The sequence below is a fragment of the Plodia interpunctella genome, chromosome 26 (genome assembly GCF_027563975.2).
Source record: "Plodia interpunctella isolate USDA-ARS_2022_Savannah chromosome 26, ilPloInte3.2, whole genome shotgun sequence".
Lineage (NCBI taxonomy): Eukaryota > Metazoa > Arthropoda > Insecta > Lepidoptera > Pyralidae > Plodia > Plodia interpunctella.
In genome coordinates, this window is record NC_071319.1 from 3,732,960 (window position 1) to 3,760,954 (window position 27,995).

Sequence of the window (27,995 nt, forward strand, 5' to 3'; positions counted from 1 at the left end):
CATTTATATAGAGGAGACTACTTCATATCTTCCTGTGAATCGCACTGTTCCAGTAAGATTACCGCTCGATTCCAGAATTATTTCATCACATTCTTATTTTCAAAACCGTTTCAATAATATTATACGTAAAGTATTGAGTGAGATTTAAGTACATACGTGAGTGATTCGTATTTCATACATTTCTTCTTCGTTGAACTATTATAAAACTATGATCTTCCCAAAATAGTTAGTACCAATTATTTATTACCTTTGTGGTGAAGTTCTATTAAATTAATCACTAAAGTAAACATAGCCATTGCGCCTGTCAAAATTTGACATTAGCGCAATGTCATTATTAATTACTATGACTTATGGAACTAAAAATACTGCTTCAGATCGTTGTTCTGAGAAAAATACATAAAACTGATTTTCATGATATTTTTCGCTGAAATCGATGAACATAGTGAAACTGAAGTTACAAATGATTAGAAACAACATTGAACGACAATTGTCCTAATTGATTAAGCTTTAAATCACATTACTACTATTATAGATGTCTTCAAATAAAGCGACAGATAATGAATCCATAGCGAGTAAGGTAAAATATTGTCGTTTGATCTACAGGGTTAGGATTTGAAGAAGTCTGTTCAAAAATTTTGGTACCTGCTTCGAATGTTTGACCAATCGCTTCTGCTTGCTGAGCTTTAGATTCATGTTTGAAAAAGTTACGAGAACAAATATTTATAAATAGTTTTTAATGGGGTATACCGATTTCTTTAATTAGTCTCCGTGGCTTCGTAGGCAGGTAGCCTCAACATCAACTGCAACTCCGTGACCCACCACTGGTATAGGCCTCCTAGAGGTCATGGGCCATTCTTATCCATTTATTGCCACTGACACATTACGAATCTTATATTGGGAAAATAATGTTTGATCTGGTTTCTTTTTTTTTCAGAGTGTTAAAAAATCAAATAGCCTTGACAGTGTACGTATGTATTGCTTTAGATATTCTTGGTGTCATATTGCTTTAGATATTTTTCCAAAGATCAGATATATATACTGAAATTATTGTGGGCTTTGCCGCTCAGGAACCTGAAAAACGCTCAGATAGAGAGATGTTTTCACAAAATGAAATAATAATAGTTATGAATTCTATACAACAGAATTTTTTATCCCGCTTAAATGACAAAAAAATATATATTTATCAACTATTAACGAACTATTTACTTACAGTTGCAGCCATTGCAAAATCAAATAAAATGGCCAAGACTGTTTGATATATAGTGATGGTAGCCAAGAGGCCTTCATTTATCTTTTACTTTTTATAAATAGATTGTAAATAATATTTATATTTACAGGAAACTTCACTTAAGACTCTAAGAGAAGAGTTGTCACAGTTTATCGACCATGAAGGCAATAACATTGGTACAACCCCCAGTTACTATCCTGGTATAGAACGAGCGTATTATGACTTTGCGATTGAAAGACACAATCCTTATGCAACCAAGTATGTATGTTGTCTATGATCTAAAAATCTGCCGGCTGTAATTTTACTACTTTTTTTGGCTTTTTATCCCATAGTCGTCTAGTACGACACCCACGGGAGTGTACGGTGTAGTCTTATTTCAGGACGAAACTATTCTCTCCAAATGCTTAGTACCTAAGACAGTCGAGAAACAAAAATATGCATGACCTTACTTTTTGTGTGATCTTTCCAACACTACATAAAGCTGTAATAATAAGCTGAAAATAATATAGCTGACCCTTTTTTACAGTCTTTTAGAAGCAACGTCGTATCTTGTAAAAGGATGCCTTGGAATTGGGATATTTAGCATGCATGAGGCGTTCAAGTACGGGGGCATGGTAGCGTCTGTTGTGGGCAGCGTTGCAGTTGGATTGCTGCTATCTTTGACTATGAGTGTTAGTATATTTACGGTTGCACTGTCAGCTATGACGCTCCAAGCCCAGAGTCAGTGTAAAAAGCAGACTTTCAGATTCTGATGATTCGGCTGAGACTACGAAGTGACAATGTTGAAATGTCAAGATTTGCTTCTGCGATCACTTCGCGCGCTTACATTGAACTAATTTTTGCGCTTAAATTTACAATGAACTAATTTTTGACCTCGGCGTAGCCCGCGTAAATTTCCCACGGGAATAGTATTTTTTCCGGGATGAAAGGTGTATGTCTTTAAACCCATGGCATACATCAAACTACAGGTATGCAATATTTCAAGAAGATTAGTTGAGTAGATAGAGCGTGAAGAGGTAACAAACAAACTTACTTTCGTATTTATAATATTAGTTAGGATTAGGATTACCAGTTTTTCATTAGAGGCGTATTTTCTGTGTTTTGGCTTTATGTTGTGGTTCTTTTAACGAAATTCTACAACTCTCTTGTGATTTTTCAGATATTAGTACGGTCGGCTCAGAAGATGTATCAAGTGCTCAGGGTATCACGGCTGTCCTACGCGGATCTCTGCGAAGCAGCTATCGCCACGGGCCCTTACAAGAACCTCAGGAGATTTAGCAAAACATTTAGGTCAGACATTGTTATTACTTCGTCTTTTTTACCTTCTCCCCATTCGTCAGTGGGGTCAACGTACTTTAATATTATTCGTTGATTTTCCGTCTTCTTTTTCATTTAGTCGTATTCCTTAGGGCTAAGGCTCGTGGCATAATGTCCACACACAACGATTTTCTGAGCTAACTAATGGAAGCTTGGCCATTACCTTATGGATTTCATACACTAGCTAAAAAAACATCAATTAGAGTGCAGGTTTCCTTACGATGTATTCATTCGCCCGTCGTGTCTGATATATTTTTGACGATTATTTTTCAATTAAGACACTAGACGCCTTCGATTGGATCTTTAAACTTTTTTTAATCTTGATCATGTATTATTTTGTTTAATAAAATAATAAAGTGTTTTCAGATATATGCTTGAATGTTTTATTTTCTTACAAATAACTGGAACGTGCAGTATCTATCAAATAATTATAGCAAGCACAATTAAAATGGTACGTACACTTATCTACTTTTACAAGCTTTTTTTTTAATGTCATCTGGCCCGTCTGTCTGTTTCGTTTATACTATCTTACTGCTGAATTGTCTACGTCACTTAAATTTCCACGATAATGCATTGTAATAAGCATGACCAGATGGTTCGCCCTGAACCAGCTCCCGATTTGGGAACACCACGACGGTTCACTGCACACACATGATTTTTGTCACGTCTTGATCCCAACAAGATCTGTCTGACGGTAATAAAAGCTTGTGTTTGGCATTTTTAGAAACTTTTATATAACTAGCAATGTCCCTAAGTCTCAGGTGGAATCTGCAACTCAAGTTTGAAGCAGATATCTTCAACTGATTGAGCTTGAGAAATTTTGTATACACGTTTAGTTTGCATAACAATGCATTATTATCATAAGCGTGACCAGATGATGGACCCAAGAACGGATCCAGACGTGGGAACTCCTCAACAGTTTACACACGTTGAATGCAATAAGATCTCTCTGACAATAATAAAAGCTTGTATGAAAAATGTCATGATTGTAAAATACTTATTGCAATTTAAATTGTTAAAAAACTTGATAATCATTTATAATGAGATGAAAAAAAAATCAGAATGTCAAAAACATATGGATTTTCAAAAACAGATGGATATTTCAGGTAACGGAACATGTATGTCCTAACTTCAACGTCCACCTCTCATTGAGAACATATATCTTCATCATTACTATTCCATTACTGGTGATATGTTTGATTAGGAAGTGGAAGTATTTGGCGCCAATTTCTATTGTCGCCGACCTCTTTTTAGGTAAATCTATCTATTTTTACGTTATAAATTTTAGACGACCTCGGTGGCGCTGAGTGGTAAGTGCTTGCCTCTGAACTGAGAGGTCCCGGGTTCGATTCCCGGTCGGGTCAAGATGGAAAATGATATTTTTCTGATTGGCCCGGATCTTGGATGTTTATATATATATATATATATATATGTAAATGTTATAAAATATAGTGTCGTTGAGTTAGTATCCCATAACACAAGTCTTGAACTAACTTTGGGGCTAGCTCAATCTGTGTGATTTTTCCTAATATATTTATTTATTTATTATAAATAAAACTACTTAAAATAAAAATTAAAGATTCCCTCGTCTCAGAAGTTTCTTGCATCATCTTTTTTGCTAGAAATGAGCTGACGGTTTCCATACCACTGAACACAAATTTTCCAATCTTAGCTAAGAAAATATTCTATTAAATTCTGTTTAAAACACAAAATTATATCGTAATCGATTCGGCCGTTTGACTGCAACGAAGCCATGGACAGACCTACAGACACGTTACGTTAAACATGTAACCCTTCTGTTGGGCCATGTTATTTACACAAGTTCACAAGCACACAGATTGTTGTCTGAGAAATCCCACTCGTTTTTCTAGTAGACAGACGACTTTTGGAAAACGAACCAAAATTTTTGTAATATCAAATCAAATAATATGTTCAGTCTCACACTTTTCATCATTTTTTTTTATTTATTTAACTTTATTACAAAAACATGTGAAGGGCGGACTTAAAACCTGAGTTTTTTAGGATCAGTTGATTACCTGCAGGCCTACCATCAACTTTTACAGAACGATTCCAATGCAACTCTGTTCCATTTAGTAACCTAAAATGAATCGCATTCATACTAAAAATTAAGTCGATGGTACGAATTTGCGATGCAGTTCAGTTTAGGTCGTAAAGTGGATCGCGTTAGGAGATGATAGTAAGCCTTTCAGATGTTTATTCTCTTTAGGAGTGTTCCCAATAATTCCATTAGTTTATTTTTATTGTCGTATATGACATCCACGGGTAGATGTGGAGTGATTATATTCTAAGGCGGGGACCACACGCCGCCGAACCACCACCAAATATCTGTAGAGAACTTACTGAGACTGGGCCAACCCCCATACAACATTTTCAAATTAAAATCAATATTCGAGTGTAGCATAGGTAATTTCCATTGATTTTTTTTGTTTTCGTCTACAAATTACAATAAATTAATACAAATATGATGATGGCGCTAGTGTGTGTGTTGATCCTTAAATTATTATAATTTGTTACAGCTATCTGTATAATAACGACTATGTTCTATAGTATGTCAGAAGCTAGAAGTTTAAAACAACGACCTCCTTGGAAAAGCGTGTCTGGAACGTTCAAATTCCTTGGCATTTGTTTGTATAGCATGGACGGGTTTACTTTGGTATTGCCCATTGAGAATAATATGAAGAGCCCCCATCACGTACGATTCGTCATACATTGTGGTATGTGAGTTTGTAACTCGACCAAGCCAATTAGGTGGACACAGGGGCCCTACCATCAACTTTTACAGAACGATTCCAATGAAACTATGAAAATAATAATTAGATGAAAAATTCTGGAATCGAGCGGGAATTGAACCCGCGCCCCTGTCTATCCGGGACAGTGCTCTTGACCACTGAGCTATCGAGACCATGCCAGTTCGGCCGAATTAATTCATCTATTTACGTCTTAACGCCGACGTACAGCGTTTTCATTAGAGAGTAGTACGTACTCTTAACTAATCAACATACCCCACAAGCATCTATTTAAATGGATTTGTTATACACGTCACACATGCTTTATAACTTATTTTTGAAAATAATAATGAGACGTAAAAAATATTATTTTCAAAAATAAAAAGCATGTATAACAATTCCATTTAAACTGAATTTAATTTATGAACCTAAAGTGAATCATATTCATACTAAAAAATAACTCGATGGTACGAATTATCGATGTAGATCAGTAACTTTGCGACTTAAACTGTTAAGAGGTGATAGTAAGCCCCCAGGTCTATCCGTTTAGTCTGATGGTACAGACGGAATCCTGTACCTACCGGTCCTATACGTTCAAACCAGTCTTGACGTCCGTCGGACGACATCGTAGAAATTGTATGAATTTTCGAAGTACGTCAACGCACGTCAGTATCAAAACCGTACTGCGTCGTCGCAACGGAGCACGACTGAGCAATGGGGCATGGCTCTAATAACTTGCAATAACCAGAAAATTAACTGAATACCATCTTTCGTTTTTGTGAAGAACGTCTTGCTACTACGGCTATAACTTTAATAACGTTGTGCTGGCTACAGTCGGCAAACAGTTTGCCGAACATTGGCGAATTCGGAACGTATTCCGAATTCGCCAATGTTCGGCAATGCTGGTATATCACTACGGTAAATAAAATTTTTCGTACAAACTTCGCAATGATCATTCATTCGTTGTTCGCCATCTATGTGAGAGTTTGTGATAGTGGGTAACCAACTTCCAGGTAGCGCATATATTTTGCTTTTTGCCTCTTTGTATCATATTCCAGTATTCACATGTTCACGACAGAGGCGCTAGAGGTCGCTTTGCACTTTTTTTTTCAAACTACATTGCGCATTTACTGCTCAGTTCTATGCCAGCTCAATGACACATACCGCCGGTGCGAATGCGTGAACATTGCGTAGTTAGTATGAGTGTTTTTATTTACCTCAATGAAAAACCAGCAATAAAATGTTTAATTTAATTTTGTTTCAACGTACGTCGACGTTACGTCAATATCATAACTATGAATGCCGGCTCCACACTGTCGCCAAACAGTTCGCCAAACTTTGGCGGATTCGGTATACATTGCCGGTTTTTCATGGCGGTAAATAAAAGCACTCATACTAACTACGCAATGATCACGCATTCGCGTCGGCGTGTGTCAGTCAGCGACAGCGTCCAGCTAGCATAGTACAGCATTTGTACTCGGTTATCACAATGTACAATGTTTCAGGCATGGCGATAGTGTTCCTAGCTGTAACTTTAACTGGCTTCTTTGGTTATTGGGGATGGGGGGAGAACTGCACGAGTCCCATCACCCTGCACTTGCCCATGGAAACGTACGTATTTTTTCGCGTCAATTTATTTATTTCTTTAAGTTTTATTGCAAAAAAATACAATTCGTAAAACTAAATTAAGGTATTCTTGTGTGAAGTGCAATAAAGAAATATGAATATATAATAATATATATGTTACCGGCCAAACCCGATTCCAGGATAAACTAGTTTTGCCTAGGCCAAACTAATTCTTCCTACATGCGATAGGATAAACTGGTTTAGCCTAGGCTATACTAGTTCGTCCTATCGCATGTAGGAAAAAATAGTTTATCCTAGGCCAAACTAGTATATCCTGATAAACACACTCAGGTTAAACAGGAATTACCTAGTCTAAATTTATTTAGCCTAGTCAAACAAAATAAGTCTCCGGAATAGTATTTTTAATATAGTATTTTTAATATTAAAAATACTATATTGTTTTAATATTATTAAAAATACTTTATTGTTTTAATATTATTAAAAATACTTTATTAATTGTTAGAATGTGATTGTTTGTTCTACGGTTATCGTTTAATTGAAATTATTAATTTTAATTAAATAGTATTTTATTCAATTTACCTATTTATTTTGTCTTTCTAGATGTTCTATAATGTTTAGACTAGGCCATGCCAGTTTATCCTGAGAGTGTGTATTTCTATTAGGATAACTTAGTTTGGCCTAGGCTAAACTGGTTTATTCTATCGGGCTTAGGACGAACTAGTTTAGCCTATGCTATACCAGTTTATCCTATCGCATGTAGGAAGAATTAGTTTAGCTTTGGTAAAACTAGTTTATCCTGGAATAGGGTTTGGCCGGTAACATATATAATCAATCTCTCACGCAGCATCCCAATAATCCTGCAGTTTCTCTTGTCGGCCATGTTGGCTGCAACCTTCGCGATACAATTCTGGGTGCCGTTCAGAATAGTTTGGCGTTATATCGGGAAAACACACGACTATGGCTTTGGGTATACTACTATTACTACAGTACACTCCGTTGTTAGGGTCCGTAGTCCTACAGGCAAGGAACCCTTGTAGTTTCGCCGTGTATATCTGTTCGTCTGCAGTCTAGCTCCAAAACTATAGCTCCATAAAATGATTTAATTTTAAATCAATAATGGCAAGCCTGAAGCCCTTCTGGCGTGATAGAAACCGAAACTGTTTAAATGAGTTTCTTTCGGCATTTCTTCTCAGCTGCCAGTGCTCATTCCGAAAAGTCAGTAATTTATAGCTTTTTGGGAAATTGCTATTTAATACGAGTATGATAAGTGCCGTGAAAAAGTGCCTGTGATGGTCTAATTTCTGAATAAATAATTTGAATTTTAACCCATATTTAATATGTTAAAACAACCATCGTGTGATTAACATCTTAACTTTTTTCAGCAAAAGAAACAGGTGGGAGAGGTTCTATAGAGTGTTGTATTTGCTATTCATTACTTGCCTGTCCATTGTGTTTCCTAAGCCTGAAAATTTGATGATTTTTGTAAGTTTATTTTCTAAAATTTTTTTATGCGTGAAGTGAGTGAGATTTGTCAGAATGGTGGCGTGTGGAAATCCTTAGTCTCTACCTATATACCCACATGGAAAATAGACGTGTTTATGTATATATATATATATATATGTAAGTTATTATAGGCTACTTTAAGGAAAGGAGATATGACTATATGTGGTGGTGCTAAAGTAATGAGAATTAAATGACAGATCTTCTTCATAGTCGTATTCCTCATGGCTGAGGGTTGCAAATCATTCCTCATGACACACACAACAACTTTCTTGGCACTATTAATGGAGTGATTTGCCATTGCCTTCTCCATTTCATACACAAGTTAATAATCAACCAGTACGCGAGGTACGGTGGTCGATGAAAATTAAGTACTATAAATGAGTCAATACAAACTCAGATGGCACCTTCAAATCTGAGACCTTTAGATCCACAGGCGGGCCGTCACCATCTTAACTATTACACTACCACCGCTTCCGAATGACAGATAAACTGATTTTCTTTTCTTTATGATTAATTAATTGATAATACGATGTACTTCTGCACTTTTATAACTAAGTTATATATTAAAATATTTTCAGCTCGGTAGCTTTTTCGTGTCATTTAACTCGTTCATTTTCCCAAGTTTGATTGAGACATTGGTCGTGTGGAGACAGTACCGACAAGGACAGATTAGGTCAGTATAATCTAAAATATGTTTTGTCCCTATCCCACTTGCACAATTTTTGACATTCATAGAATGAGATAATACATACTGTAGCTATTCTTTATCTTTTTTATGAAATAGAAGGAAAGTTTAGTCTTTTTATAAGCTTTAAATAAAAGCTTATAAAAAGACTACCAAATTTGTATGTACGAGGGTAAAAATATGTTTATTTGCGTGGAATCATGCAACTCAATTTGAAGTAGGTACGGTACATATTCATTCAACCGATTACGCTAAAATTTTCTATAGACGTTTAATTATTAATGCATTATTGACTAATGGAGCTTAGTGCGGGTACACATCGAACCAATCACATTGCGCCATTGTGACGCAACAAATCTACACCGCAATATGATTGGTTCGCTGCGCCTCACTTTGAATCGACTCGATGTTGTGATGGCGTGTAGGCTACACGCACTAAGCCCTAGTTAGTTGTAATCAACATCATCGGCGCCCGATAAGAGAATTTATCATGGATTGAAAGCTGATCACAAAATTTTACACATGGCTTTAATTCCAATAGATATTCTTTATTGTAAAAAGGATGTTGATGTTTGATGAAACAGCTGTTACAAAACGATTCCATTGCAACTCAGTTCAATCTAGGCACCTAAAATGAATCGAATTCATACGAAAAAATTAAGTCGATCGTACGAATTTGCGATGCAGTTCAGTTTAGGTCGTAAAGTGGATCGCGTTAAGAGATGATGGTAAGCCCCACTCTCTGACGACAATAAAAACTAGTGTCAAAAATTACATATATTTTTTAAATTGAATGTTTCAGATGGGCCGTTGTGAAAGACTGTGGTGTTTGCGCCGTGGGTCTAGCTTTTTGCATCGGTGGAATGTACTCTCTATACATCTGAAAAATTACCTTTACCATAGTACCTTTATACCCGGAAATAACTGTTCACGCGAGTGATATACGCTGGTGAACCGCGGGCAAATGCTAGTCAATCAATAAATGTAGAACGGGGTTCTTTGTCGATGGAATATTTCATTCTACTCTGTTACCTGCCATAGATTTTACCTCCCTGTACGACACGAGTTTTACCTTGTCTTTTATTTCATCTAAGAATGATATTCTTGGCATTCCTTTCCTTTCCCATTTAAAACTTCATTTTTTCTTTCATAAATCGTCGATTCGTGTAACGTGGCCAAAACAAAATCAAATCCAAATCTTACTCTGAATCTCAATTATTTTGAGTAATGTTCTTTTCTCTTTTCATGTCTCGTATAGAAATTAAAATCAGTGTAATACCATACATTTGGACTATTAAATTCTCAATCTATGGTGTAAATAGTTTTGTGTGCAATTAATCTACTTGTGTATAAATAAATAGATGTATAATCATTTTATATAGTGTCGATTTTGTTTATACGTGAAAATTTATATTTCAAATTTTTGATGCAATTTTATCTTCTAACTTTTTGATGGTGCACCCAGTACGGCTCCAGACGTGGGAACTTCTCAACGGGTTACTACTGCACGGATATGATTTTTTTGTCACGCATTGAACAAAAGCTTGTGTCGTAATGTAATTTTTCTAAAAAATATTTTTAAATAAAATCGATATAGAATTTGATCAATTTAGTTGGTACCCTTTCTCTTTTGCGTCGGTATTTACGCAAAAAGAGGGGTGTTATAAGCTTAACGTGTCTGTGTATCTGTGTATCTCTCTGTGACATCGTAACTCCCACGCGGATGAACCGATTTTCCCATTTTGTGTCATAGATAATTTTATCCCGAGTGTTCTTAGCTATGTTTCATGAAAATAGGTTCAGCCGTTAAAAAGTAGTAGCGAAATGAATATTTAAAGTCGGAGGTATTTTAATTTGTCTGACAAATAAACTCGTTAGTATGTATTGTAAATTACAACACATCGCATTTCTACAAAATCCTTCTTATCAACTCGATAGGAAATCACGCCATGGATTTAAATAGCGCTATCGAATAAATAAACTGCCTTTAAAAAAACTCACAAACAGAGCATAGACTATTATGCAATTCTGTATTAGAATAAGATCCCTAGTTTTACGATCACATTATAAATGATACACAAAGTGAGATTAATAGAAATTTATTCATGAACACTTACATACTTATTAAAGTAAAAGATACTATTATAAAGAAAACATATTTCACTGCGCTAGGCGCATTGTGTCTGGCGTATACTATTTCAAAATTCATATACCTACAATATTTAATTTTACCGTTGATTGGACCATTAATACAGGGTCAGGCGCAGCAGAAGGAAAGCATTTTCGAGCACTTTGACCGCCGTCATTACCTTCGTCCTTCAAAATAAAGAACCATTCTAAAATCTTAAAATTGAAATATAAAATTTTACATAGATTATATTCATAAATTAGGATATTAAAAAGATTCTTGTCTTTGTTGAAATTTGAAGGAGGAATTCACCCTGAGACGTATTGCGTTGAATACGCAATAAAACAAATAACTTGAAATAAGATTATTAATGAACAAAATCGAAAACGAATCGTTGCCACCAAAATCCGTTTAGTCAACAGTGACATTGCTTTGTAGTAAACCGATACTTTCTACTACTAAAACTTTTAAAGTGGCAGATATTTTTTTTCGCTAATAAATAAAAGAAATTGACAAAAATGTGATGGTTGCGCTAAGATGCGGCTATTAGCGCCTTAGAAAATTAAAACAGCGTACGTATAGTCTTTAATGGATGAAAAACAAATTCTTTATTACCCATAAATGGGTATTTATTATTGGAGTAATCCTGGGAACTGATGGGGCCTGTGGTGGTTGCGCCCAAACTGTATGGGTTTTTCAATACTGATGAAAATCTTGCCGTTGGATAGGTTATTGTTATTGGCATTCTCCATGGATTAGGAAATGGAGCTGAAATTATGAAGAAGAAAATCTTATTGTGAAGTTCAATCGTGTAAACGTACTTTTTTCCGAAATAGTATTTCATACTTTTTCTACTGTTGATTTTCTTTAATTTATTATATCAAAATGTTTTACAAAAGATTAACACACGAATGCCTTCCTTAAACAACGAAGGTTTGTGTGGACGCACTATTATCTGCATACAATCTACTAAGTAAATACAATAATGACGACCTCGGTGGCGCAGTGGTAAGGTTCTTGCCACTGAACCGAGAGGTCCTGGGTTCGATCCCCGGTCGGGTCATGATGGAAAATGATCTTTTTCTGATTGGCCCGAGTCTTGGATGTTTATCTATATATGTATTTGTTATAAAATAATAGTATCGTTGAGTTAGTATCCCATAACACAAGTCTCGAACTTACTTTGGGGCTAGCTCAATCTGTATGATTTGTCCTGATATATTTATTTATTTATTTATTTATTTATTAATAATTCTTAAATAACTGTTAACCCTGAAAACATTACTATTATCCTTTATTATGTGAAGTAAACTTTTTTCTTGTCTAAATCGTGGTTTGGGTCGCAACTGGTTCTTCACGGGTTCCAAAATAATTTATTATTCAAGTTTGGGTGTGCAATAGAGACATATTACTTTCTCTCTCATCTGAGCATTTTCATAGTTTCTTCGGCAGCCGTTGAGCGTTGAAACCCAGGGTACGCTTTCTACTCTTTCATTTGCACTTCGCACGGTCGTCAGCATCCCTAGACAAACTCTTGCAGCATTTCTTGAGTTTGCCGTTCTGCCAGGACAGGCAGGAGAATGTTAGATATAGCATTTATTCCCTATGAAATATATAAGTAACTATATGCATTTCGAAATTTAGGCCTGGTTTTTTTCAAAGTACTTACCAAAATATCGTCGATGTAAAGGATATGTGTTTGGTAATAATGTAGGAACATTTGAGTCAGTACCGGAGTCTGCTTTAGCAGTTACAACATTAGAATCCATATTCCTTCGTCCAGAAATTGTTATATCCCTGCTATAATCCAAGTAATCACTATCGTCCTTACTTTTAGACAGTAGTTCTTCGTCCGCTGTGTTGGACATGGAAGCCAATAATATATCTCTTAGTAATGTTTTATTTTCTGTATTTCCATCTCTATTGATTCCTTCCTTACTTTCTTGAGAATCATCCAATTCATCATAGTCTGATATGTAATCATCAGAACCATAATACTGATAGTTATCAGCCCGCCAATCGGGATCTTTGGGCGTTGTTTCCACACGATCTCCTAATTCAATATTTTTAGTTAGCTTTTCATCTATCTTCGGGTCATTTCTAATATCACCATGGCCAAAACTAGCGATATTTTGCTGGAATATCAGATCATGTCGTTAGATTTGATTGAGCAAGAGCAGCGCGTGATGCCTTTCTCATCATCTCCGTGAATTCCCAGTTTCATCCGCAGCCGTAGAGCGTTGAAGCCCAAAGTTACTTTCCTACTTTTTCTCATCCAATTGGCATACTTCGGCATCCATATCAACTTTCGGCGCCCCGGGGTTTCGTCCCATGGGAATTTTTGTAGTAATAAAAGTACCTACCCTATGTGTCATTCCAGGTTATATTCTACCTGAGTACCAAATTTCGTAAAAAACCGTTTAGTAGATTTTGCGTGAAGATTAACAAATATACACACATACATATTATAATAGGTATTATTAGGATATTTTTGTACCTGTCTCAAAAATCAAAATCAAATCATTTATTCAGAAATTAGGCCTTCACAGGCACTTTTCCACGTCATTTTCTAAATTAAATGATATTTTCCAAAGCTACAAACTACTAGCATTTCGGAACGACCACTCTCTTCTCGTTGACTCAAGCTTGTTTTATAACTATAGTAAGTACTATTTAATACTATAATCCCGAGTGTTGGATGTTACTCTGAAGGGGACAGGTACTACGCAACTCCAGTAATGTACTTAAATTCGTTGTTTCGCCTCTGTTGTTCTGACAATAGTATGCAGCATACATTTTACAATGCTTGGCGATCAAAATTGGAATCATTCATAGAACATTTGTCTTGTCAAATTTATTCAAAAGATTCAAAGATTCAAAGATTCAAACATTTATTTGCCAACTATGAGTCATAATTACAATACAGGTGTTATGTACAATTTTGTTCTTATCATAGCAACTCAGCGAGTATTGCAAATGTAGTCATTACAGTAGTATATTTTATATAAAACAATGTTAAAATAATTGATTAATAGATAAAAATTTATAAAAAAAAAAATGATTTAATTAATTCATATTCAAATACATATATTAGACACTTAGATTATTTATGAATACATATTAAATACTTTAAATAACAATTACAATTCCATTAAATGTCAAGGTATTCCTTTACTGAGTAATAATTTTTTGATAGCAGAAAGGATTTTTTTATTCAACAATAGCGACGCACCTCTTGGCCATATAATGTGTTTATCAACCTATTTTGAAAAATATTATGATTTTTATATAATTTCGATTGGACTGCAAGTTCCAAATAAAAAGTTTGAATGTACATAAGGAATGAATAATAGGAATAATTTTATAATTAAATATAATTAAAATATTAAATAGTTTGTTTGTCGTTACACCAACACCTGTTAAAACTTGTGAACCACAAGGACCCAGGTTCGAATCCTACTTATGCCACATGAGTTTGAATACAAATCTAACTCATGTATTGTATATATATGTGTTCTCATCGACCACCACTTGCTGCCGGTGAAAGAAAACATCGTGAGGAAACCTGCACACCGGTTGAAAGCAATGGCAAAGCACTCCATAGTGCCAAGAAAATCGCTGTTTGTGTTTCAGACCCTCAGCCATGAGGAATACGACTATGTAAGAGAGAAATACCTAAATAAAAAATTGTCCCCTGATCCAGAAGCACGTGTTCTTTTTTGTTTTTTAGTACTTACCTCAGCGAAAACGGATAAGTGACTAAATATAGTAATAAATACAAATAAACAATTGTTATTCATAATTGATCACCATAATACCGAATTTACGTTATTCTAATAACAAACTTCCTTACTGATTGACGCACTGATTCCATTCTGATTAAAGCCATCTATGTATTAATCAATTTTCTGAATAGGTAGCGTGCAAATGAAGTGGTCGAATGAAAAATTTTATTCACTTAGTGTTGATTATTTTTTATGCTATTTACAATATTCCGTCTTATTTAACTTCAATAGGACCAATTAAATAGGTCACGTTGGACACTTCGTCAAAATTCGTAAATGTAATCTTATAACGGAGGGCACTCAATATTTAATGATCCAAAATCAGAACTACAAAAACCTTAACTAGGTACTATATTTCTTTTATCTATGATAACTACCATTAAAATTCTAGGTACATAAGAAATAATACTAACAAAAGACATTTTTTGACTGACAGATGTCAAATGTGACCTATTAAATTGATCCTACTTTAATGCCTAGTCTCATGTCTCGTAATGGTAGTTGAGACAATTTCGCCCTAGTATCTGGGGGCACGGCAGTGCCCCCCCCAAGTCGAGCCAAAAAGCGGCACGCCCGTACAATTGTTTTCTCGAAGCAATTCATTCATCATAGTACAAGTGGCACTAATTTATAACCATAAGTCCCAGACAGTCATCACAGTGCTTTTTCTGTTTTATAGATTTATGCAGTCTTCTATAGGTACTAGATTCAAAGTGAAACAAAATTTGTGAGGCAATATTCAAGCCATTTTGAAGATTGATGGATCTTTTTACAATTTAATCAATGATTCAGGATTTTCCTACGTCGCTTCCGGACAGTAAGTTCCACTGCTAATTTCCAGTAATGGGTCTAGCGGGATTTTCAAATACTCATGGACCCACATAGGTGGTGGAACTAACAATATAAATTTTAGACAATGTTTCATTGGATTAGTGGCCCCACTGACCACCACTCTTGAACCATGAAATGGCGACAAACTCGCTTGTCTTAGTGTTGAAATGATTTTGTTACCGGTCAGCCTAACGCTAACCGTCCTTGGGAACAATATTGTTGGCTATCTATATGCCTATTAATCGCTTCGAAGATACATCTTCGAAATCAGAAAATAGTGATCCCATAATTTTGTCCCATTGATGGGACCACGAACTGTTTCTGTCCTATTATCTTGATTTACCAACCATAACGATAATAATTGTTGGGAAAGTAAAAAGATCTTATATAGATTTAAAAAATATTTATTGCAAAAAAATTTATAAAGGCCAATACAATAATAATACAATTACAAAGAAAAACTTACAAACGTTCAAATACTACTAAATGACAGCACGCAAAAAATAATTTAATTATTTTTTGTAGTTTCTTTTTTATACAACTAGTGGTAAAAATTCGAAAATCAGTACCTAGTTTTGTTACGTCTTAGTTTTGGTTAAAGTACAAATCCATCGGACAATCAGTAGGTACAATACAATTTTGCATCGAAGCAAAATACAGAAAAGACACACTACAATAAGGGCACAATGCGGAGTTATCGCTGAAGTCGAACCATCAGTAATTATTCAGTATATTATACTATTCAACCGAAAGCGTAGCGATAATCAAGGTGCAATACTATTGATGCTATTGCAAGATATCATTGCTTCATTCACAATGCTATCGATAGCATCAGAATTAACGAACAGGCAGAGGCATCACTACTAACTAGATAGATATGCGACACGCCCGTCTCTTGCGCAGGTAATAAAAGTAGTAACAGATTTAGAAGTTGTGCTCATTGACATATGTGTGTAGGTCTGTTATCAATGTAAAATATGTTTACAATTGACGGTTCAAAGCTCAATTTTCAACAAACAATTTTATCGGGCACCCGGCGATCTAGATAAGCGATCTAGAAAAGCAGCACAAACTATACGCGATACATCATCGTACATTAATATGATTAACAAAGCAAATAAAAACAAAAGAATGACATCACCCAAAAAAATTGCAAAAAATATTCCGACACGGTACCTAGTTTTGTTTCGACATAAGTTTTTGACTCAAAGTACAAATCTATCGGAAAAATCAGGACAATACAATAGATAAGTAAGTTTACTTCTAGCCTATATTGACGTGTTCACTGATAACCCGCATCAAATTACGCCGTACAGCGTTATATCGCATACGTAGGACGCCGGGTGACTAAATATATAATTATGTTTCAAACATTTCGCTAGCTAACGCCCTGAAATCCTATGTTATCTTAACTGACATTAATAATATAAATATATATAGAGGCCCGTACATCTTTCATATCATCATTGGAATAAGTCGCAACGGGTCCAATGGACGCTTGTATTTTTCTACTAAATACCGAATGAACAATGCATAGTGCAACTTTGCTATTTACATCTCATCATAAAGTCGATTCGAGACCAATCAGTGGCCGAAGTGCGGGTTATCATTTCACTTCTCACCATCGAATCGATTCCAGCGAAACATTCACATTGCGCCCCATTGTGACGCAACGACAACCACACTACAGGCGTCTCACTTCGAATCAATTCGATAGTGAGAAGTGAAATGATAACCCGCACCCCCGCAACCCCTCACATTGCAGTGTGGTTGTCGTTACGTCACAATGGCACGCTGTGATTGCTAGCGGCGTCTCACTTCGAATAGACTCAATAGTGAGAAGGTAAATGTAAAACCGTACTACGTCCGCTAAGTTAAGTTCTAGGTGGAAAAGAAGCGTACACTATCAATATTTGCGTCTCGGCCAAATGATATTGAGATTAATGTATGGGACTCCTTATTTGACCTACCGATATATACTACTACATATATATCGATACACTATTTATACCAGGTAAAAATGCGTTACTACTCTGGGCCTTAGCCACCCATAATTTTTTAAATCCTTTTTTTAATTAACTTTATAAAAGGATTAAAAACAAGAATCAAAAAGATTAGTTATTTCCTTTAAACACAGATATGAGTTCGTTAAAGTTAACGATAGTGCCACAAAAGAATAGGAAGAAACCAATGGTGATGAGTATAATACCTCTCCAAAGTTTCCATTTGTAGGGCCCAAAGCCGGGTCTGTCCCAAATCACAAGAAGAGTTATAATGTTGGGCCAAATGAACGCCATGTTTGATAAACAGAACGCACCCAGCTGCCAAAAATGAAACGTTATTGTAGCATCACTACATCCTTAATAAAAATCAGTCTGTTTTTACGGTGATGAAATTAGCAAATATATAGTTCAAGACCCATTTCAAATGGCCAAAATGGGGGGTCAAAATTTGTATGAAAATAGTTTTACCGCGGCTGTCTTTTGCGCTTTTATTTAATTTATTATTAACAGGTTTCACTGTTATTTAATTTATTCCCAAATGTTTTTAAACATCGTTCTGGGTTGCTAATCCGAAATAAAGGTAGAACAGCCCTTTGCGATGAGTATATACACTAGGAAAAATAAATATAAAATATATTTTATTAATATATTATTAAATATATTTTTTGATATTTCTATAGCAATGATTTTTTCGGGAAGATCGACAGACGTTTTGCATCTAAGTCCAATAAAGAGGTTTCGAATGTGATCTCACGTGATCTAATATAGGCTAGATATCATAAGTATAGACTTAAAAGCACCTTAATTTGAGCATTCGAAAAAACATCACATTTGAAGAATATTTTGTGACCAAATATAAAAGAAATTAAAAACTAAAATCTGTTTGTTTGGCGCATCACGCCAAAATTATAGTTTTATAGCGGATGGTGTAACTTCACATCTGGTAAGTTTCATCGCAATACATTGCAGAACCCAAGTTTTTGACTAACTAAGTTACAAACTGACGCATGAAATAAATGCAAAAGCCGCGGGAAATAGCTACTATATAATATAGGAACACAGTAATAATAGAAATACTTACAAAACCCATCAAACTGTTTATATTTGGAAAAGTTATTGCGATAATTGATATCAAAAGAACAAAGCAAGCCCTCGCAATATATTCCGCCATTAGTGCCTTTTCCGGGGGCACTCGAATCTTAATGTAGTAGAAGCACAGATTAAATGGTACCCAGAAATTTAATGCGTGTGTCACGTAGATCATAAATGCGATACAACCCTTAAATATTTGCGTGTAACTGTAAATAATAAAAATTATTACTGAATGCACATCTTCACTCTCTCCCAATCAAATCGTTTATTCAACGAATACCTTGTCTTTTGTTATATAAAATATATAATAAAAGATATTTAGATTATATTTTCTTATATAATTTTATACCAGTAGGTATTAGAAGTGTAAGAAAAAAAACCGTAAAATAGTTATATCCCTAGGGATATAATTATATTCCGGAACATACCTTGTAGTACCTAGTATAGGAAAGCAATTTATCAAGTTTATTGATATGATTATATTACGGGATTAAGTTTAGTAATATAAATCTATCATAGATTCAAATAAAACAATATTATATTGGTTTTTATTACAAAATCAACGTTTTGTAACCTGCAATTAGTTAAAATATATTAACCAATAAAAATTAAAGGAAAGTAATTAATTGTTTGGTATGCCTCCTTAAAATTTGGTAAGAAAAAAAGTCAGCCTAATAATTATTTATTATTTGTGATTAATGTGTTTACTACAGATTAAAAAAATATAATTTTGCTTTTAGAAGTAACTTTTTTACGCATACGAACAAAGTCGCGGCTCAACAGACACTATAACTGGTACATACAGATATCTACATATGTGGCTGATATATAAAAAATTAGAGAAATCTAACAGATCAGTTAAGGCGCTTTGTCTCCGCACACTAGGCCGCCATCACATTTTTATCAGTTACTTTTGTTTCTTCTCAAAAAAAAAACACATTATGCCACACTAAATAAGTAAATAATTTTGGTAGAAATTATTATAGTTTTCTTTAATGTGGCGACAAAGCGCCTTGACATCAAAAAGGAAAAGTTGGAGGAAGCTGACGTTCTGCATCTACCCCATGTAAAATGACATAAGCAATAGACGGATAGTGAAGATCTATAGCTATTATATAATTAGTCATATTTATGTGTAACTAAAGTTGTGTATACAGGGTTATTGGTATCAAACGCATAACCTAAATACTACTTGGGTATAACAAAACAAGCAACTTTTATTCTACGATTTTCGTAGTTTTTTTTTATCTAATATGCGATTCTACACATCATAACTCTATGTAATAGCCAAACAACACGAGATAGTATACAGTAGCGTTATGTAGCAGAATCGAAGATAGAGTAACGCTTTATAGAAACGACATTAAAACTTTTAAACAACAAACAACATTAAAACAAGTTTTTTTTTTGTATTTATAACGTTTAGACAAATGTCATAGAATAAAAATCTCAATGCACCTTATGCGCCTTTTGAAGGTTATGGGTTAGATACCAGTAACCCTGTATAAGTCGTATGACCAAAGGTTATACTTACATATCCATATTAAAATTGAGTGTAATTGGGCTCACGCTCTCTTTTAAAAAAGCAGCATATCCAAAAAAGGATACCATGAATGTGCAGACTACTATCAGTGCCATACCTGTAAATATATCAACCATACTAATATTAACAATGCGAAAGTCTGTCTGTTACGCTTTCAAGCGACTGATTTTGATGAAATTTGGTATGCATGTAGTTAAAGACGTTCCCCGTTCAAACATAGGCTACTTTTTTTAAAGAACCCCTGAATAACTATAATGAGACCCCCCCATTATAGTTATTTAAGTTTGTATAAATATCATGTCTGTTCTGTTCTGCTTTCGCATGCAATTGCTAGGAAATTCACGTGGATGAGCGAACGTGGCAGCGGGAAAAAGCAAGAAAAAGCAACTGTATAACGACAACCTCTGTGGCCTCTGTGGCCTACCTAATGGTCATCACGCCGGACAGCAATCCGGCGTGACCGGGTTCGCACCCGGGACCGCTAGTGTAACAACACTAGAGGTCCCGGGTGCGAACCCCGATCAGGTCGAGATGGAAAATGATATTTTTCAGATGGACCTGGGTCTTGGACGTTTACCTATTACCTATAAAGTTTTATGTTATAAAATATAACATCGTTTAGTTAGTATCCCATAACACAAGTCTCGAATGTATTTTGAGACTAACTCAATCTATATGCGGTTTGAATGCTTTTATTATTTATTTTATTTTTTTATTTATTTAATAAAAATAATGAAATTTGTGTTTCAGGGTTTTTACAAATTCTGTTTTATAGAGTAAAAAGGAGTCTAAAAAAGCCAATTAATAATGTGATAATCATCACAGAACTGAAACCAAAATATTTAGATAGATGCGTGATTTTACACTAACTGCTAATACAGGGATTTTTCAAAATTCAACCTTTAAGACAACTTTTTATGGAATAAAAAACAAAAACGTTTCTCCGATCAACTTGAAATTTGGTAGAAGTATTTATAATTAAAAATGATTAAATACACTATAATATTATTTTGTCATTGTGTATATTTTTTATTTCTTTATCACACGTGAGCACAATAGAAACTATATTTCTCAATAGATGGCACTTTATAACCGAGCGAAGCCCGGCCGCGGGCCGCTACTTTGATATATTTCAAAATAAGGTTTGCCAAACTACTTTTCATATATTTAAAAAAATAATTACTTTTCACTTACGTGTTTGGGTCATACGAGTAGGATTACACCATCTTACAAATTTCACCTGATTTGGTCCAGTAGATTCGGAGCAAATCAGCTGTGACAGACGAACGAATGATCCGAGGATTAAGTGAACGAGGATTAAGTTATTTATTTACTTACCAACAGCGAGTGCATATTTAAACTTCCAAGGTTCAAGCATATTATTTTCGATTGGTAGGACCACACCTGAACATGACATCCCGAACACGACCATTCCCGCAAACTCAAACTGGCCGTATTCTGACGTATATATAGTCATGTTTTGAAAATGAGGGTTATTTTGGAATGCATAACAGATCGCCATTATAATGGCTATCACTGGAATGGAAATATACAAATTATACAGTCTATCTAATTAAAAAAAATAATAATAGTACGTTGTTCACCGAGGCAAGAAAGTAACGGATTTCAACGAGAATGACATGTTTAGCCCGAGACAGGGATGAAAGGTATCATCTTCTCCATACTTCAAACAATACGTGTTTATGCATGATTGGTTGAGCAGATAAGCCATGAAGAGTAACAAATAAACATACAAACTAGCTAACTAGGATTACTAGCCGCCAGTTTACAATGTTTTTACCCGATCGAAGCCCCAACGAACAATATTCTCCAATGTGACTTTGTAAAAACTAGTGCGAGTACTGACATTCTTGAGACACTGCATCTACCACCACAACTCCACACCGCAAACACTAAGGTCTGGTTGAGACCACGCACTTGATTGATCCGGTTAATAACATATATTTATCAGCAATTCATTTACCAGGTACTAAACAAAGAACAAGTTAATGGTACGTACATATTACAATGTTCACCACAATAGAAAGTTTCCCGATCCATTTTAAGTGCCTAATTAAACATATACCAATCATTGGCACGATCATTATGGCCAAGTATACTTTTAGATGGGGGTAACCTGAAAATACGTCAAAAATATATAGTCTGTGACTTTCAGAAGTACATTTTTATTAATTTCTTGTTGTTGTGTTGTTCTTGGAGTTTTTAATCAAAAGTAAATTAAATTGTGTTCCTTTTGTAATGAAATCTACGTTGGTAATACTCGGTACATGGCCAGAGACATACACAATAGGTGCGGTTAGCGGTTATGTAGCGTGGGGTGAGACGCTAATAGCCGACATGCAGTGACGGTGAGTTTAAAGGATTAGTCCTTGATTATCATAGTTTCGTTGTATCCTATGATATTAGTGAGAAATGCTGTGGATATAGTATCTATAAGAGTATTCATCCCGACATTATTCCAAAATCACAGGGCGAAAATTGGGTCGCTGTGTCTCATTTCGAATCGATTCGATGGTGAGAATTGAAATGCTAACCCGCACTTTGACCACAGATGATATCTAGGCTCAGTCCACACTTATTTACCTCTATACTAGAGTATTATCTCATGGTTCATGCAGGGTAACTTGATGTGCTGTGGACCATACATTATCATTGCACGTGTCTATAATTATCTACTGACAAATGAACTACTAATTTACTACTATTTTACGTAATTGCACCAATTGCTAACCTTGTATCATTGGTTCGTAGGATACCTTCTGTGTATTCTCAACCAGCTGTTTTATAGTTTTGGATATGATCAGCTGGTAGCAAGCGCAAGCCCCAAACAGATCCAAGCTGATCAGTATGTCTATTGTATACCTAAAAGGAGAAAATTTTTTGAAAGAAAAATCAACGCAACAATTCAAAAGGAAAGACTTCGCTACCAATCGAAAACTGTTCATGTTCGAAAGTTTGAAAATAAATTCTGAATTAGTACCCAATATAATCATCGAAGGCGAGGTTAACTGTGTGCGTAGTGTAACTCTATTTACATCTCACCATCGAGTCACAGTGCGACATTGTGACGCCACAACAACCAAACTTCAATGTGATTGGTTCGCTGCGTCTCACTTCGAATCGATTAATATAATAATCGATAGTGAGAAGTGAAATGCAAACCCGCACTTCGCCCTCTGTGCAATAGCGTGAATATTGTGACAAAGACATCGTATCGTAAAAATCGCTTTAAACTCAAAAACGACTGCGCGGATTTTTGAGTTTATAGCGAACAGACAGACCCGGCAGAGGACTTAAAGGATATATAACAGTTTGTAAAAATATGGTCTTAGGATCATGGGCAGTACCTGGGTGGTTCGCAGAGCGTTTCGATCGCGGCGGTTGCGCTGTCATTAATTTTTTCAAATTTTAACAAAGACAAGAATCAGTTTTACTATATGACTTTACATATTAATGTAATGTCAATTTTATGAATTTTATAAATGATTTTAGAAATTATTCCTTTCTCGAGAAAATTGACGGATTATAATAACCGCGCAGCCGCATCGGTCGAAACGCTCTGCGAACCACCATCTTTTTGATGGTCGGAAAAACAGTGTTTAATGATATAAACACACCATCGGCTCCAAAATACACGCCGAACCAACGCAGATTCAACCAACCAAATTCAATAACATTACCAATCTTACTCACGTATCACGGTAAGATCACGGAATGTGAAGCGGTGGCGATCAAGTGGTTAAAACCTCATATATGATTGAAAGGTCCCAGTTTCGAATCCTGCTCGTGCCACATGAGTTTGTATACCAATTTCACTCATGTACCTATATATGTGTTTTCATAGACCGCCACCTGCTTCCGGTTGATTATTAATTTCTTTGTGAAATGGAGAGAAACCATTCCAATGATAGTGTCAAAAAAGTTGGCGTGTGTGGTATGAAACATAGAATGAAACATTCCATGTAAAGACCACAACCCTCAGCCATTAAACTATGAAGATAGAAAAACCTTACCTAAATGGTTTGGCCATTTTCTGGATAGTGGGATTATGAAAACATCTGCAAGCCGCCTCTCCTACATCTGCATAAGACATAGTAGGCACTCGCGTCCGTCGGTAAAGCAGTTGAGCTGATTGTACAAGAAGCTAAATAGATAGGTTAAACATTATTAATATATTTAAATCTAGCAATTAGTACTGGTGCGCAGGCTTGTAGATTGATTTAGTAAGTTAATATGCATATAAATTAATCATTTATTCAATTAATGACCGAATGAAAAAATTGTACGCCAATTTCTTTTTTTTTAAACTCCTGCAACACCAAGGGTTTCTTGCGCTTTGCCTATTATGTTGCCTAGCTTCTTTTGTCACAGTATCCTGTAATCAGACTGCCTCTCTCACTCTTCAAACCGGAACACAACAATGCAAGCAATGCAGTTTGGCGGCTAAAATACTGTTGTCTAATGACTGTTCTCTCTCTCTCTCTCTCCCATGTCTGCTTGGGAATTTTTAATATTCGGCTATGAAGACGGAAAAGCTGACTTTCAGTCTAGTGTAGACCTTCAAGACTGCAACTCATTCAAATTTTCCGTCGATAATCACAAGGGAGCGACCTGTATTTTTTTTATTATTAATGCCTAGTTATCTCCTTAGATCAAATTAATGTTTATATACTCACATGTAGGCACACAGCCATATAAAAACCTAGAAGAAAATTGATTGGAATGGCACTTGCAAAGCCGGCCTTCTGGTAGGAGACATGAGAGCCCAAAATACCGCCGCCCAAAGCTCCTTTGACTATATTAGCAATTGATAAATATACTCTGCAAAAAAGTAATAGTATCAAACCATAGATTCTCCCGGCTTTGCTCGGATAAAAACACAAAATTGCACACCTAAACCTTCAAGAATTGCACTATCTGTTGGTAAACCATACATTAGTTGAGTTTCTCGCGAACAGACAGAAGCGGCAAACGACCTTGTAAAGATCTGTAGGAGCAATCTCCACCATGTCCGATTGCTTTCTAGGTAGAGCGCTAAAGTTTGGCAAACTGTTCGATGACAGTGTGGATCCGGCATTAAACCACTATCCAACAATATGTACGCACAAATACTTAGACGGTTATTCAATATTACTAAAAGAATAAAATCCATACCCGGCAGGCTTTGGAACATCTCTAAATTTGTAGTAGTCAAACGCATGTTCCTCCGATTCATTCTGAGCCATCACCTTGAAGGTGCCCGGGCCTAGTCCAGACGGCTGTAACTGTACACAGAAATAAGAATGACATATTAACACAACAACACAAGCTTTTATTGTCATCAGAGATATCTTGTAGCGTTGCCATACATGGGCCTATCGATAGCTATATTGGACGGTTTTAGTGCAATACTATTGATTAAGAACAATACTATCAATAATATACTGTGTTTAATGTATACTAACGATGCGCGTTCATATTTTAATACATTAATTTCGAAAGAATGGGTTTGTTCAAGTTTCTTTGAATTCTGTATATAGATACATATAGACAAGTATGTATTATTGATTGATAAATTATGGTATAGTCCGATGGCTCTTTTACGCATCAGCACTCACTCAACTATTAGAAATAGTGGTGAAAAATGCCACAGGATTTCCGCCTATTACATGTTTTTTTGTAATGTGTTTTATGTGACCCACCCACTGCAGGACAAAGGCCTCCGCTTTTGTCTCCGTAGTTAGATAGGTTTCATAAGTGTAATAAAGGTAAATATAAAAAATTACCGCAGGTCCGGAATAAGGTGGAGCTGCAGCGGGTGACTGTAACGAAAATATTTATCAAAAAAGATATATACGCCGGTCAACATAAATTCGCGAAGCTAAAAAAAGGGTACCTAGTTGCCTGCGTGCAAAATAAAATACATAAATACATTCACACATTGAAACAAGTTAATCAAATGTCACTTTATTCAATTTTATTTATAAAGTAACATTCGGTATATTTTTTCACTAAATTATAAGGTTGGTTTGTATGACGTTATGAAGGGCACAAATGATACAAAACGTTTCATCTGGAAGAAACAGCTTTTAGTGATAAGTAAAAAAAAAAGTATATTAGCGCTGGCATACTTTTATACCAAAATAATTTATGTTGCAATTAAAATTATCGACGCGACGAAGTAGAAGATATGTTCCTTTTTCACGCTGAGGGTTTCGTGGCGCCACAGCCCTTATATGCTAAGTGAACTAATTTAACTTACAGGAGCCCCGCCGGCCGGTGCGCCGCCAGCGGGAGCCTGAAATCAGTAAATAATAATACATAAATAAAATACACAAGCAAACAAACCACACAGATTGTATTTGCCCCAAAGTAAGTTCGAGACTTGTGTTGTGGCATACTAACTCAACGATACTATATTATAAAACACAAACATAGATGAACATCTACGATCCAGATCAATCTGAAAGATATCACTTTTATAACATCTAAAACACGCGATATAAGATTTTTGTCCGGTTTTCACCAATAGATCTATAGTGATTCCAAAATTTAGGCGTATAATTTATATGGTTTTACTCGAGCGAAGCTGAAAAGCACCGCTAGTTAAGGCATAGATTAATGTTGTAACATTGGCAACGTGACTGAGGTTTTTTTTATCACAACAAAAAAAAACTGTTACTAAATTGCTTTTCAGTATGACCGCTGTGTATTGTAATAAATTTTTAAAAGTCACTGGAAGACTGAATTATGACAGCATCAAGAAGATTAGGTACATACCTAATCTTCTTTCTTATCGAGTGTGCCTGATATAACCATATATAGTTCTTAATCTATCAGGCGAAGGGTCCCGCTGGATATACGTACATCCTGTTATTGCTAACACTGGTATCAGATTTTATTTAAGTAGCCTAAAATGACTTGACAACTAACTACCGACATTTCATGTACTTGCCCCCCTAAACACTTGTAAACTAAACTGTCAACCAGCCAGCTGGTTTCCACGCGATGTTGTCTTTCACCGGTCAAGACTACTATACATGAGTATTTATAGTAGTTTTGCTCGAGCATAAGGCACGTGGTAGGATTATAACCTCGATCCATGCAATCACACGCCCCGACAATGCGATTTGCGATCACAGGAAAAAAAACATATCCCCATGCAAGCCTCTCAAAGGACTGGACTATGTGCCGTGAATCCCAAAAGGAGAAGAAAAAATAATAGTAAAATAATAACAAAATATTACTCTTCGAAATATCAATAAGTGACAAAGATATAAGTACATTTTAGACATGTCAGTAGATTTTAGACATGTTAACTAAAAATTACAGACTTGTAATAACCAAAATACACAACAATACTTACAGCCATACTTCCTCGAAATCAAATATATAAAGTAAAAATATATCAGAAAATCGTTAATATGAATCAAAAAAACAAAAGTGATCTGGGAACTTCAAGCGGTTTTCAGATCGAATGATCAAACCATGTTGTCAAATTTGAGTAGAAAATATGGAATTGTCAAAGAGCATTATTGGAGTCAAC

General features: G+C 35.3%; 2 protein-coding genes and 1 long non-coding RNA gene across 6 annotated transcripts; 1 reads left to right on the forward strand and 2 right to left on the reverse strand.

Moving 5' to 3' along the window:
* Positions 1–291: 291 nt before the first annotated feature.
* LOC128681207 (proton-coupled amino acid transporter-like protein pathetic) lies at positions 292–10,394 on the forward strand. 3 transcript variants are annotated; one of them, XM_053764938.2, is made up of 13 exons: positions 292–577; positions 935–964; positions 1,338–1,486; positions 1,755–1,899; positions 2,388–2,518; positions 2,912–2,996; positions 3,652–3,799; positions 5,083–5,280; positions 6,798–6,903; positions 7,724–7,846; positions 8,262–8,361; positions 8,961–9,055; positions 9,870–10,394. In XM_053764938.2, exons 1-13 carry the CDS (start codon positions 533–535, stop codon positions 9,949–9,951), a joined length of 1,437 nt encoding a protein of 478 aa, XP_053620913.1. In that variant the 5' UTR covers positions 292–532; the 3' UTR covers positions 9,952–10,394. The 3 variants fall into 3 exon arrangements, with proteins under 3 accessions (XP_053620913.1, XP_064292921.1, XP_053620915.1); XM_064436851.1 differs by having other exon boundaries at positions 519–577; positions 935–968; XM_053764940.2 differs by lacking the exon at positions 292–577 and having other exon boundaries at positions 933–964; positions 1,338–1,404.
* Positions 10,395–11,150: 756 nt separating this feature from the next.
* LOC128681250 (uncharacterized) lies at positions 11,151–15,086 on the reverse strand. Its single transcript, XR_010370252.1, has 3 exons — positions 14,933–15,086; positions 12,865–13,330; positions 11,151–11,963 (listed from the first exon to the last, which is right to left on the reverse strand). It is a non-coding gene; the product is annotated as an uncharacterized LOC128681250 (long non-coding RNA).
* A 1,118-nt stretch (positions 15,087–16,204) lies between these two features.
* On the reverse strand, positions 16,205–27,953 carry LOC128681206 (proton-coupled amino acid transporter-like protein pathetic). Of its 2 annotated transcripts, none has more exons than XM_053764935.2 (12): positions 27,816–27,953; positions 26,712–26,747; positions 26,236–26,271; positions 25,625–25,734; positions 25,147–25,291; positions 24,484–24,614; positions 23,202–23,332; positions 22,470–22,586; positions 21,788–21,985; positions 20,441–20,546; positions 18,896–19,112; positions 16,205–18,132 (listed from the first exon to the last, which is right to left on the reverse strand). In XM_053764935.2, exons 1-12 carry the CDS (start codon positions 27,819–27,821, stop codon positions 17,926–17,928), a joined length of 1,440 nt encoding a protein of 479 aa, XP_053620910.1. In that variant the 5' UTR covers positions 27,822–27,953; the 3' UTR covers positions 16,205–17,925. The 2 variants fall into 2 exon arrangements, with proteins under 2 accessions (XP_053620910.1, XP_053620911.1); XM_053764936.2 differs by lacking the exon at positions 27,816–27,953 and adding an exon at positions 27,317–27,335.
* Positions 27,954–27,995: the final 42 nt, after the last annotated feature.